The sequence below is a fragment of the Columba livia genome, chromosome 1, assembly GCF_036013475.1.
Source record: "Columba livia isolate bColLiv1 breed racing homer chromosome 1, bColLiv1.pat.W.v2, whole genome shotgun sequence".
Classification (NCBI taxonomy): Eukaryota; Metazoa; Chordata; class Aves; order Columbiformes; family Columbidae; genus Columba; species Columba livia.
The window spans coordinates 151,066,018-151,079,596 of NC_088602.1; the positions used below are offsets into that span (position 1 = coordinate 151,066,018).

The 13,579-nt window shown below is 41.6% G+C and overlaps 1 protein-coding gene across 2 annotated transcripts in view; it reads left to right on the forward strand.

Annotated features, from left to right (window-relative positions):
- Positions 1–13,444, forward strand: part of AGK (acylglycerol kinase) — a 38,443-nt gene extending 24,999 nt beyond the window's left edge. For both annotated transcript variants that reach the window (XM_005513851.3, XM_065038769.1), the window contains exons 10-15: positions 1,673–1,730; positions 2,984–3,131; positions 4,258–4,355; positions 6,589–6,659; positions 10,986–11,070; positions 12,810–13,444. In XM_005513851.3, the coding sequence (XP_005513908.1) occupies positions 1,673–1,730; positions 2,984–3,131; positions 4,258–4,355; positions 6,589–6,659; positions 10,986–11,070; positions 12,810–12,947 (598 nt within the window). In that variant the 3' untranslated portion in view covers positions 12,948–13,444. The remainder of the gene's footprint in view (positions 1–1,672; positions 1,731–2,983; positions 3,132–4,257; positions 4,356–6,588; positions 6,660–10,985; positions 11,071–12,809) is intronic.
- Positions 13,445–13,579: the final 135 nt, after the last annotated feature.

Below are 13,579 nucleotides of genomic sequence, written 5' to 3' on the forward strand. Positions count from 1 at the left end.
CAGTTCCTGCCAGAAATGGCATGGGCCGTGCTGTCTGATGACTGTTCTCTGAATGCTAAGCTAATTATTGTTGGTCTTTCTCCAAATGCGCGTTTAGTATGCCGCTGTCTGTGTATCAAATGACTTGCATTATTTGGAGAAGGAGCAGCAGGGCCAAAGCAGTTCACTTCTCAAACTGTTATGGAGGAATTGTGGCATATGCCTCTGCTGCACAGCTGTAAGGAAATACCATGTGGTTTGTGAATAAGCTGTCTTTGTCAGAAAGCAAGAGGTAGCAGACCTCTGCAGTCTGTCTGGCAAGTATTTGAATAGGTTTGAGAGGTGATGTGGGATGCGGGAGATGAGTAGATGGTTAGGGGGTTTGTCCCTGGGAAGCAAGGGACATGCTCAGTGGCTTGTGTAGGTGCTCCCTAGGCAGTGCCACAGGGTCTGTCCAAACTGCAGCCCCAAGGTGAAGGAACTGCACTTCTCTTCCCTCTGTACTTTTATTGGGCTTCCTGCCCATACCCTGATTTTTGCCCTGTGTCAGCCTTCACATCTCTTCCTGCAGCTGTTCCCTTTCATAAAAGTCTTTTGGACTCAGTGCTGGAGGCCTGACAGCACCTTTTGTACGTGGGGCAGCCTGAACATCCTCAAACCTTGTTCTCTTCCATGAATGTTTTTGAATCCACAGAAAACGTGCCCAGCTTGGAAAGCACTTCAGCCACAAATGAGTGGGTGCTCAGAGTGCTCCTGGGACAAGAACCATGTGTGCTTATGCTGTTTTTATACTTTTCAACTTCATGCACTTTTGGTCCCTGTGAGACATGGGTTATTGGGCTAAACAAACATTTGGTTTATTCCAGTACAACTGATCCTATACTGAAAAGAAGACAGCTACTACAAAGGGAGTTGAGCCACAGGCCACAGTTCCAGAAATTTGCCTGACTGTTCCTCTGCTAAGCACTGTCCTGGTGAAGACATGGTGCTGTTTTGTGGTTTTGAGGTTTTATTATTTTACAGACAATTTCATGGCTTGATGGGAGTGGTGTGACAGTTGCACATCTTAGTAGTTAATGATATAGTTAGATCTGCAGTGCTCTTGAGCTGATGGTGTTTAATGTGCTTTGTTGGCCTTTGGTGGAAGACAGTGATCAAGATGTGTGTGAAGCCTGCCTAAATATAGTCGTATCTTTAGATTCTGTACAATGCTGCATGGCTGGCGGGATTTTTATTTTGTAAAACATTGATTTTGATCTCAGAATCATTTGGGGCAAATGAATGTTTGCTGGCTCTGTTCTTTTTTTACTGAAGCTGTTGATATTGTTTGTTTCCTTCAAACTCTTTATTGCATATTGCAGAAATGCATCCCACCAACTGTTAGACCACAGACCTTTATATCTTTCCCAGTTGTGTCACATAACTAGGTAAAATCCTGCTACTGAGATGTCACACTTCCTGTAGTGAAGATTGTATATTGCGTTTTGGTGATCTGTAACTCAGGAAAAGGATGTCACTGCTAAGCTGCTGGTGATACGTAGGAACTATCTTATAGTATCACAAAGCTAAAGATTGTCAGGGAGCGCTTATTTCAGTGGCAAACAAGTCTGTGCACTCTGACTTCATGCAAGATTTCTCCCTCTCCCAGTATTGATGACTGATATCTTAGGAGTTCTGTGTTCTTTTTTTTCAGGTACTGGTACCTTGGGCCTCTGAAAACCAAAGCAGCTCACTTTTTCAGTACGTTGAAGGTAAAGAGTAATTGTGAGGAAAATGTTTTTGTAGTTGGGAAATGAAAAGGCTGACTGCTTTGTGTAATTTATCTGTAAGTTTCTGTGAAGGGTTCTAGTAGCAATATAAAATGAGAGTGAAACTCGACTTGTTAAAAACCTACCAATTGATAGACTTAACTTCTGAAGAGTTGAAGGCGGGGAAGAATACTTAAAAAAAATCGTTACTGAGGATCTGTTGCTGCAAGATCACCAGAGGGAGCCAATAACCTTTGAAACTGGAGAACTCTAGTGGTGCCTGAGATAACCATTGAAGTGCTCTGACACCTTTTCTCAGCAGTCTTTCTTATGGTAACATTTCATTCTGATTTATTCTTCTGGCAGAAGTATCTATAATGAGGCTGCTCATGCATGTTGATAATCAAGCTTCCGTGTGTAGTAAAATGAACATGAAGATTAATAGCTTATATCTCACCTTAAACGTCTCTGTTGCTTAAACTTGACCCTGGAAAGATTAAAGTTTGACCTGCATGAAATGTGAGGCATTTTCATTCACATGCCTTTTCCTGTTCTCTGAACATATAAAGAGCCTCACGAACGGTTGTGGAAATACCCAGAAGCTGGTATGGTAGATCAGATTGTGCAGTCCAGCCGTATTACCTGTGATAGTGCCAATGCTTCCTTTATAGGAAGATCCTGTAAAGGGGAGTTAAATTGTAATGTGTCCATGAAAGATTCCTGACCCCTCCCTCACAGTGTCCCCAGGAAATTTGAGGTGATGATGCTGTGTACTGGCATTTTAGGTAGAAACCTATTCTTCACTTCTCTCCAGCCCCCTTCTCACTTTTGTTGAGTCCTTAGCCTCAGTTAGTGACAGTGATAGTGGATTTCACTGGTAAGCTATTCATTGTCCATTAAACAGACCTGTTTGACCTGCTGTGTCACCCTGACACACATCAGCAGCAAAGAAAACATGCATTTTCCCTCTGCTTATAGAGGGGAAAATACCTCACTTCTGTGTGGGGAAGGAGTACATGAATAGACTTGGGAACTATGGGTTATCTTTTCCAAAGCTGGAAAAATGTCATCTCCTGTATGTATCTGGAGGCTGGAGAACAATAAGGTGGGCTGAGGCAGTGGGTGGGATCTGAGTAGCTCTGAAGGAATACTTGGGAGCACAGAATAAACAGGCTGAAGGACTAAACAGAACAAACAGGTAGGTGCTCCACAAAAGGCCCTTTGTCTTCTGTCTTTCCTTTCCATGTAAATCCAAGGAATGGCCTCAGAAACGTCAAGCTGCTCTCATGTATCTGGGTCCAACTGAGAGACCTCCAGAAGAGCCAGAGGAGAAACCGTCCAGACCTCCTTTCTACAAGAGGCTTTGCAGACGACTTTGGTTATACTTTTCACCTCCTCCAAAAGGTAAAGTGCATGTGTTTTGGCATAAACTCACAGTCAGGCTTTTCTCTTCTAATAGATTGGGCTGGAGCAGGGGAGGTGTTTCTGCTTTTCTGTTCTCTCATTTTGTTGTTGTTGTTATTATAGCTGTGACTTAGTCAAGATAGTTACAGTGTTATCTGCCAGAAATGGAACAGAGTAGTCCTATCAGTACTTGTGGTCTTGTACATGAAAATGCATTTGTGAAGAACCCAAGGTGTTCCCTGGGCTCACAGTTGTTTGCCTTTGCTATGGAAGCCTCCATAGGTGATACTTGGCTCTTATGGGTGAGCTTCTTGAAATCTTTCTCCTGGAGAATGGCTTCTTAGTGAGCTGGTGAGAGAGGAGCAGCCCTTGTTTTTCAGAGTATGGGGAGCTGCTGACACAGAGCAACATATGTAACTTTAAATGGAACAATAAAACTTGAGCCATGCAGAAGCCTTAAGTTTCTTGTAGTACATTAAATTTTTCTTCTGTACCATAAATTTTCTTCTGTGTGCTCTGTGAGCCTCTCTTGGGTTGGGTTGTCATCTAGGCAGTGCATGTGGCAGACTGAAAAAGGAAGGGGAGCGTATATTTTGCACAGTCTGGTGTGGTGCAAAGTCCTTCTCGTTCCTTCTTGTCTAGCAGAGGTGATTTAGACAGAAGCGTGAACTAAGTGACCTGTGTATGAGAACTGAACCCTGGGGTTTCCTCCTATAGAAAATACATATTACCACAGAATTCTGAACATTGGATTCCTGTTGTTTTGCTGGCAGCACTTGATGTGTTTAGAATGCTAAATGTTTCTGTAATATTATAATAGCCCAGGAGATCTGTTAATCCCTCGGCATAAGGACTCACAAGGCTGCTATGTAATGTGCTTGATAGTTTTCCATGCTACTGTATGAATGTTGGTGTGTTGTTTTTTTTTTTTTTTCTTTCCTTCAGTACTCCCAAGGTCTCTTTTCCTTTTTTAAGCTTTTGACATTGTAAGGAAACAAAGCTACTGGTCACAATGGGTCAGAGTCATTTTTGCAGCTGGCATTGATGCTTCATGCTTCATAGCAGTGAAATTATGACCTGTGTAATTAAATTCCACTTAATGATATCTTCCCTTCTGGATTCACAGAAATCCCCCAGGAGGTAACCCCAGAGGACTGGGAAGAACTGGAACTCTCCACCATTGAGCTATCCATCACAACTCGGAACAGGCAGCTTGATCTGACAGTAAGACCGTAGTGTAACTGGATTCTAGATTCTGCTGGCCCACAGAGTTTTCCTTTCTTGCTAAACTCCCATTCTCATGTCTCTATAAATAAAACTCACTACTCCATGCAAGGAGGGGCCCATGACTGAATCCAGGAATGGGCAAGTTTCAGAGCCAGTGTAAAAGCACTGGAGACCCCTGTAAAACTGGGATGCAGTGGGATCAGGAGGAATTTGTGTAGTGAGAAGGTTTCACTAGCCAAACAGAAGCTTTAGGATTGCCAGGAGAAAAGGCATCCAAATAGGCACTCCTTTTCTTCCTGACCCATGTGAGACTGATTCTGTTTTATCAACTGGTGGTGTAAGGAAGCTGAGCTTCAATGTCTGCCTGGAGCTGTGGCTTTTTCTCTCTCTTTTGGCTTGCAGAGCAAAGAGTTAAAAAGAACAGGGACAAGAGAAAGAATATGGACTACATTGAGTTAAAGGACAGGGAATGCAGGTGACTGTGGAGGAGGAGAACCAAGAGAGCAAGGGAACTGTTCCTGTCATAACCTTCTCAACACACTAGTGCTGTTCAGTCTCTGTTTTAAAACCTATCTTTGGTTTATGTCTGTGTTTTGGTACAATATTATTGCTGTGAAAGTTATTTGGATAGGTAAGTCAGTCTTTTATGTTACTGGAAAACTAACACAGTGATCCTGTCCTGGTGAGCTGCTCTTCATGTTTTTCTCATGGCTGCAGGAAACCACTGCGACTGCACCCAGATTAACAGGAGGTGCTGAGTTTACCACAAAGTGTTTCTTGCTCAGAATTCAGTCTTCAAGAACCTGAAAATTTATGTTAATATTATTGACATGTTATCATTGTAGGATCAGGCCAAAAAAACCCCCACAAATCTAGTCTTAAAATTTCTTCCTGTTTTGTCTTTAGAATGTAGCACATAAATTTTAGTTTCTTCAGCAGTGGTTTATGATTTGGACCACTAGTGCCCTAGTAATGGTATAAGCTAGACAGAGACTACCAGGGTATTCGGGCTTTTTAGTGGTTTCTAGATGACCCTTGAAGAGAACAGTTTTGGTTGCTGAACTGAATTAGAGTCAGTGATGTAAAGTAAAACCAGACCTGCCAAGAGCTGAAAATCTCATTGCCACAGACTATCCCTTATGCCCTTTTTTTTTTTTTTACCTCCTCCTTTATGCCTTCAAGATGCACTTTAATACTAGTATTGAAGAAAGAAGTGATGTAGGGTTCTCAGGTCTGGTGAACAGCCTAGAGAAATGGATGAGTTTATGTTGGGGCAGTTGTACTTTTCTGTTTCTAGAGCGGGAAGTACCTTGATATCACTTCTTTGTTTCTACCTGTTTTAACTGCTTTTAACTCCCGCTCTTGACGCTATTGTCCCTGTAGCCATCAAAGCTGACCAACAGCTCTCTCAAATCGATACCAGAGCATATCTGCTGAGTATTGTCAGCCACTCCTGTCATTTCTGTCTCACCTCCGATTTGTGTCTAGGCTGCCCTGTCAAAGAGAAGCTGATAAAGCCATACAGGTGCAGCTCAGACAGTGCCAAGCCAACCTCTGCAGATACAGCTAAGGAATAAAACAAGTTATACTAATAGATGCATTTATTTTTGCTTTTGTCATTTTGATTGCATCTGCACTAGGACTTTTGCCAGGGCAGAGATGTGAAAATAAATAAATGAAAAATGAACTGCATCTTAATCAAAGTTGCTTTCCCAGCAAGAGCTTTACCGTACACTTGGTTTAAGGGCAGGCTGTAAATAAAAAATAAGCTAAGTAAGGAGTTTAAAGGAATGATATCCAGAACACTGCGAGTTCCAATTTATATTGTTTAAAATTCTCTTACTGTGGCGTTTGGTGGCCAAATGTTGCATCATTTTGCTATTGTTTAAATTCATGCAAGAAATCTTTGTGAACCAGAAGTAAACCCCAGGTGATTTGCTATTACTATCTTCACTAAGTGTGTGAAATGTAACAAGAAGCCAAATGTGTGAATGATTATTTCACTTCTTGTGGTATTTATTGTTGAATAGTCATCAATGAGAAATTACTGTCTGTAATTTATAATCCGAATCTCAAGTCAAGAGTGGAAAAAAGCATGAAATGCAGAAATACATCTTCTGCCTCCTTTTGTGGAACAAAGGACTGGGCATTTTGTGAATGTATTGCAGTATCATGGGTGTGGCATTTTGAAATGTTAACTGCTTGATTTCTGAATCTTTTTTTTGCATAGCGCACTGAAGACTTCATGGATATTTGCATTGAGGCAAATACCGTCAGCAAAGGGCAGTTTGTAAACAGAGGGTGAGTATGGGGAGGCTGCAAAAAGGTGATGGAATTTCCGTGAGTCGGAACACTAATTCTGAGAAGTGTGCTGTGTTTTTCTCTGATTTTGTGCTACAAAATTCAGAAGCAGAGGACTGCAAAGGACACCAGTCAGTAATGATTTGTGGGGACTACTGATTTTGTTCTTTAAAATTCTTACTAATTTTCTCTTTCTGTAAGCAAGGCAGAGCAGTCTACCTGGAGTTCTTCCTAGCTTCTGAGTTTGCTATACCTTTCATATTTTTCCCTGTTACTATTGATTGGTGCTGCTTGGGTAATGCTGTCATAACCAATTTTTATAGACAGACATACAGATTTATACCCAGAATCTTTTAGCCTTAGCTGCTCAGCAGGTTGAGAAGCAGATCACAGAGCTGATATATTTGTATTAGTGGTACCTGGAATTTTTGAACTCAGATTAGACGGGCCTTGCTTCTGATTGAAGGACTCCCTTGACTCCATAACTCTTGAGAGAAATTAGGTCTGAGCTGGAAATGCTTTTGGAAGATGTGGTTTGAAAGACGGACTTTAAGCAAATGTATTGGTGCTGCTTGCTTGTGGAGTATAAAGGCTGTAGGTATGAAGAAGCAGCATGTGAGGGAAAGTGAATGTGTTTTGCTTCCTTTGTGCTTGGAAGGTTGTCTGGTAGTGTGCTTGTTTCCCCTGCTCTCACCAGATGCGAATCTGAGCTGCTCTTTCCAGCTCCTCCATACAGTCCCACATTGCATCTTCAGTGCAGTTTCTACCAGCAACAGAGTTTCCTATTAAATCCAAGAATACTCTTCAGCATGTTACATTTTTATTCACTAATACTGTTTTCTAGTCTTAGAGCTCCCCCTAGTGAAATCAGCAAGAAGATTTCAACACATTTTCACCTGCTGCTTGTCACCCTAAAAATTCCTGTGTGTATGTCTTGTTTATGAAACTAATCTCAGCAGCAGGCCCCTTATTAGAGCATCCCATGAGCCTCAGTGGGTATAGGATCTTCTGACCTATGCATACGCAGTAGGTCAGGCTGCCACCTGGAAATGCTTTTAAATTACGTGAGCCATGTGAACCATAGGTTGTTTTGTACTGAAATCTTTGCCTTGAAGGCTACAGGAGGAAACAAGGAGGAGATTTTCCCATTAAGAGCAAGAGGAATCTGGCCTCTTAAAGGGGGGAGACAAAGGCAATGCTGTGCTGGGTCCTTGGATGCTTCGCTAGGAGACAAAATGTGAATGAATTTGTGTGATTTAAGGGAGGGGTATTTGAGTGTACATCCACTGTAAAGAATGTCTCCTGTGTGGACTGGACATGCTCCACACAGTAATATGTCGCATTTTCTGACTGCAATTACACTGTCATGCAGAAAAAGCCTCTGATGAGAGATAACATGCCCTGCTGGCTAGAGCTAATTAGAGGCAGTACCAAAAGCTTTGAGCTGCTGTTCAAGCAAAGTTCAAAGAAACAAGCTCTTTTGACTAAATAGTGCCCAAAAGTCTGTAGGTAACAAAGAAAGAGAAAGAGAGGTGTAAGGGGTGCGGAGCAGTGGGAAGGACTGGTTAGTCCTGCAGATTGGCGTCAGAACAGAAAAAATGTGCCCTGTTTTTCCAAGGCAAAATCAGGGTGTTCAGAGAAGCTCTTCACTGCACAATGCCCTTCGGCAGCTGGGTTTAAATCAAGCCCATTATTAGGGGCTCCCCATTGCCTAGCACCAACAGCTTTTGACTTTGGAAATGTGTGATGAAGTTCTTTTTTTTTTTTAATGCATAATTTTAAACTCCACCAGAATTTGGGGTGTTGAAAAGATTTTTAGGGAAAATACTGTATCAGTACATACATATATATTTTTTTAATTGAAGAGGGCACTGGCATGAGCTGATCAGAACTGCTGGATCACACAGAGGAAACCACACATCCAGCAGGAAACTACCATGCAGGCTCTGGCAGTGGTGGGGGATGCATCAGAGTGCTGGAGGGCAACTGCTGCTGGATTTCAAGGGAAGGAGTAGGTCATCCCAGGTGTATATATAAGTGCCCTCGGGCTGCAGATCAGATTTGTGTGAACAAGAGGGTACAGCAGGGGTGGAGCTGATGTTTAAGACGAGGTGGAAGAAGAACAGGTGGTTACACTGTGGTGCTTACTAAGAAGTGCAGGAGAGAAGGAGAGCAGGGTTGGAGAGTGTAGCACCAGTAATCCACATCCTGATAGCCAGCTAAAATTCTGTACATGAAAGTATGGAGAACTTTAATTCCAGGGCGTAAACACAGTTACCAGCAATGATGCAGAAGACTGGTATTTTATGTGGTTTTTTGTTTGTTTGGTGTTTGTTTTGTGGGGTTTTTTTTTTTGGAGTCTTACTCTGAATCTTTTCATGTTGGCTGCTTCTGGGTTTAACTAGGTTAAAATTGTATGTTGTCTGTAATAGGTGTTCTGGTTCTCCCTTTGCCTGTATTTTTGTAATTCAGTGTATGGAGTGGGATAAAACAATCAATTGAAACTGTTGCTGTTAGGCTTTGGTCTTGCTCCTGTTTCACTTTGCTGTCTTGTCTTGAGTAAGCTGTAGAATCAAATGGAAACAATTTCTGATCCTTTTATGCTGGGTCACTAGAGAGGCAATCACTGCAAGTGGAGTTGTGTCTATTTGCTTCCACCAGCATTTGCTTTTGATCTTTAGTTCCAGGTCTTGTCTCTTTTGAGTTTACCTTCACCCAATAATTGCCTCTATATAGAGCTTCAGTTTGTGGACCAAAACAATCTTTGTTCACTAGACTGCAACATCTGGAACTTTGAGCAGGTTAAACTTTAAGCAGGGAATCTTGCTGTTTGTTTGTACTGTATAAACTGACAGTATTGCATGCCATCAATGATTTATAATTTATATTGCTGGGAGGATGTTTAATTCCCTCACATTCACTCATTAATCTTTTAGTATATACATATTTGATTAAACTCAAACTTTCCACAGTTAGTATTGCTTCTGTCCTTCTCTACCCTTTCCTTTAATATCTTAGCTTACTTCCTTTGTCTTTGATTATAACCTCCTGTTTCAGTGCCCTGTTCTCATGTTCTTTGGGATTTTCTGTGATTTTAAGCAGCATTTGCATTCTTCGGGGCATAGAATGCTTGGTGTATAGGGAGTTTCTGATGTGTTTTTTTGACTTCTTTTCTGGGCAATATTTAAACACTCTTCTTTCATATCAGTCTAGAGAAAAGACAGAGAAGTTGGGAGCAGCTGGCATTGAATATTTGGAATATTTGTGATAATTCTGCCATGCTTGAGAGCTGCGAGATATTGACGCTGTAACTCTCTGCTGTCCTCTTGGCTTTTTGTGTGTTGCTGCCTGTCTGGAGAGGGGTACAAACTTAGGGGTTACTGCCTAGGGTACAGCGTAGCTTTTGCCAAAGGTCAGCCAAAAGGTTGTGTGTGTTCTCAGCCAGGAGGCCAGAGTTAGGTCAGCATACCCAAGAGCTTGTGCTTATTCTGCAGCAGCACACCCTGGGAAAAGGATTTGCAACACTCTGTTCTTTAACAGTTGATCTGGTGACAGGACAGCAACCGTACTCTTGAGAAATACCAAACTGCACTTGCACCAGCAGCTTTCTAAGACAGGAAACTGCCTTCTATTTGCTCCCATTCAACACCAGCAGAAATAGGCAAGTAGCACTTCTCTGACTACAGTATGTAAATAAGAATCTCACAGGCACCAGAAAAGAGAGAGAGAGTATCTGACAGAAATGGGTGTTTCATTTGGAAGGGATAAAATGATGATGTTCTGGGATTTCTTCACAGGAATGATATAAAAGTAACTAGTAAGAAACTTCATGCTGACTGGTGTTGATGTGAGAGCTGGGCTTTTTTGGTGGTTGTTTAGACAAGAGTTTAGTGGTTCAGTATAACTAAAATTCTATCAGGTTTTTTGGCTTACTTTTTTTAGGTTGCTGGTAAGTTATGTGGGTGCATGAGATATGAGGAGATGGTAGTCAATGACTGCAGGAGTTGTACAGGTCTGCGTGAAAGTGAGGAGCACAAAACTGCTGTATGTTCAAATATACAAAGTTATTTTCAAATATATTCAGTGATCCTCAGAGCTGAAGCTGGTTGGAGGTTGTCAGTGCATACTGTCATGTGTATTAAATACAGCTGAAGAGGATATATCTATGTTACTTTTTCACTGTTAAACCCACAAGTATTTGTATATACTCATAACTTCTAAGTTTACCAAATGCATAGTGACTTGCCAACCCACAATGATGTGTCATCCCTAAAGATAGCTGTTTTCTAGAGAATCATCTCCTTACCTGTCTTTTGGTTTGAACAGGAGTCAAAAGATGCGTGATCCGCATACGTGCCCTGAAGGGAGTCAGTGCATCCAAGCCAGCAGATGCATCTTGCAACTTCCAGAGGTGAGAAGCTGAGGGAGCTGGAAAACTCTTATTTATTGCCTCATGACAGTTGATGCTACACATTAAGAAATGTCTACTCCAAGCCTGGGAGGTTGATTACCCTGCCAGACACTCAGTTTCTCAGTGTGGCAACTCAGTTCCTTACTAAGGAGACACGTACTGGAAGTTGCCTAAGTGGTCTGTAAACCAGAGAGGGAACTTCATTCTGCCAGTAAATAGTGACAGATCTTTTATGTAGACAGCAGCGGTGGTTGTAAAAGGTCTCTTATTCAGGTGTATTGCATATACTCACCTTCTTCTTAGTATTGAAGACTGAATTCCTTGTCTACATTCTACACTAGATGGGATTGCGCTGCAGAGAAGATAAACATTAGAAGCTTTATGGAGACCAAGGAGGGTGACACAAGGCAGTGAGGCTCAGATCACTACAGTGAAGTTTCTTGAAACCTCGAATAGATGAGGCTGAAAAAGAAGTCAAAACTGTGTCTGTTAATATAGTTTAGATTAGTCATCCATTGCCTCTTGTAAAGAAGAGGCTGCTGTTGCAGCCTTGGGGAGAACTGTTTCTTGTTTTTGCAAGGATGTGAAGTCAATCTTCTAGATAATTACTGTTTTCAAATGATTTATCATTCAGTAAAATAATTTCATATTAAGAGAGAACAAAACGTGCAGCGCAGATCAGTGATACAAAACAGTGAAAAAAAAATCTGTGGCTACGAAGTGAAAATCAGGAATTATAATGTCATGATTAGCCAGCATCCTAATACTTGCATTGAACTCATATCGGCAGTTTTGTGATTCTGAAAGAATACTGTGGAGTGCTGGGCTGAGTACAGCTGAGCCGTAAGTAAGGTTGTGGCATAAAATGAACTCTTCATACTGCAGCTGCTGCAAAGACAGTACATGTGCATGGTGCAAAGCAGAGCTGTTCAGTCCCTTGACCTCGCTGTCATGAAGGAACTGGAGGCAGCTGGGATGAGTCTCGCCAGGTTTGCAGAGGAGTGGGATATTTTGATCCTCTGACTTCCAGAACCTATGCTGCTGTCTCTAATCTGTGCTGTCCTGGTGTACCAATTCACTTGGAGATAGTTTGAGTATCCATGCAACATAGCCCTGCCTTGAGTCATGTGCATGCAAAGCAGTCACCAAATGTGTTTAGGTAAAGTCAACCTGCCATTTTGATGAATGGTTTTAATCATTGCTAACTTTATCAGCATTACAGAAAACACTCAAGAAAATTCTACTGCTGAGTGATTCCTGACCTATGAGTTATTTTGCATCTCACGTTTCAGATCAATATAGTAAAACAATACCAAAAGGTGTTTGTGACATGGATTTAATAGGAGTTATTTATCAGGCACTTCTGCTGATTAGCTTGTGTCACCACTGGCAGACCAAGATCTAAGAGCATATAATTGTAGTTCCAATAGCAAAGAATCCTTCACTATAAGCAACGTGGGTCATTAAAGCTCCCTAGCGCTTAATTGTCATCAATTAGCAACTTAGTGAGGTTACATCTTATGCAAGAAACTCTTAATATATTATGTGGAGTGAAGGGTAGCTCTCACTATGTTGAGACCAAATGGGCTGGAAGGCATAGGGTGAGGGGGGCACCTTGGTTGAGACTCAGCTAAGTATTCAACTGGAGTCTATTAGTAAAGTCAGGTATCAGTATTACAGCATTGCTGAAATAATATGTTTTCTGTTAAACCCTGATCAGCACCGTTATCTGTACACAGGGCACTGAGGGATCCTTTGGCATCGATAATGAGGAGCACGAAGCGATGCCTGTGGAGGTGAAGCTACTGCCCCGGAAACTCCGGTTCTTCTGTGATCCCAGAGTGAAGGAGCAGGTTCTCCCTGCAGTGGTACAATGAGAATTCCTGTCAAAAGGGCCAGTGTTTACCACTCTTATCAGGGTCTTGACAAGGCACATGAGACCTAACTGACTTGATGAGCCCCACCAGACTAATGTGCAAGGTACTTCCATTTGAAGTGGCTGATTTGGCTAGTCTCAAAGGGGGTTAAAAATGCAAATGAAAATTCTGAGAATTACTTGCTAACTTGATGGCATCTTTTTCTTTCCCCAAAGAAGTCATCAGTGTTCCATTTACAGCACTGCAGGCTGAGTGCTGTGTGCCAGATGCTACTGCTTTACTGCAATTGTATATTAAATTAAAATGAAAGCACACTTGTCTTGTTATAAGAGTTTAGGTCTACTTTATCTATGTATAAATCTCACGAGACCTGGGATCTTGGAAAAAAATATTTTGGGAGAATAACGGAAGTCCATGAAATGTTGGAATTGCCACATTAAAACAGGTGGTTGGTTATCTACTCTGTCACAAAATAAAGTGCAGATCAGTGATACAAAGCTTCAGAGGAAGTTTAAAAATTCCCCACATATATTTGGTTATTTGTTGTGGGTTGTTTTTTTTTTTCACCCTGCCAGATTAAACAGCACAGAGTTCCAGTTAATAATATAGTAGAAATACATTCCTTTGGTCAA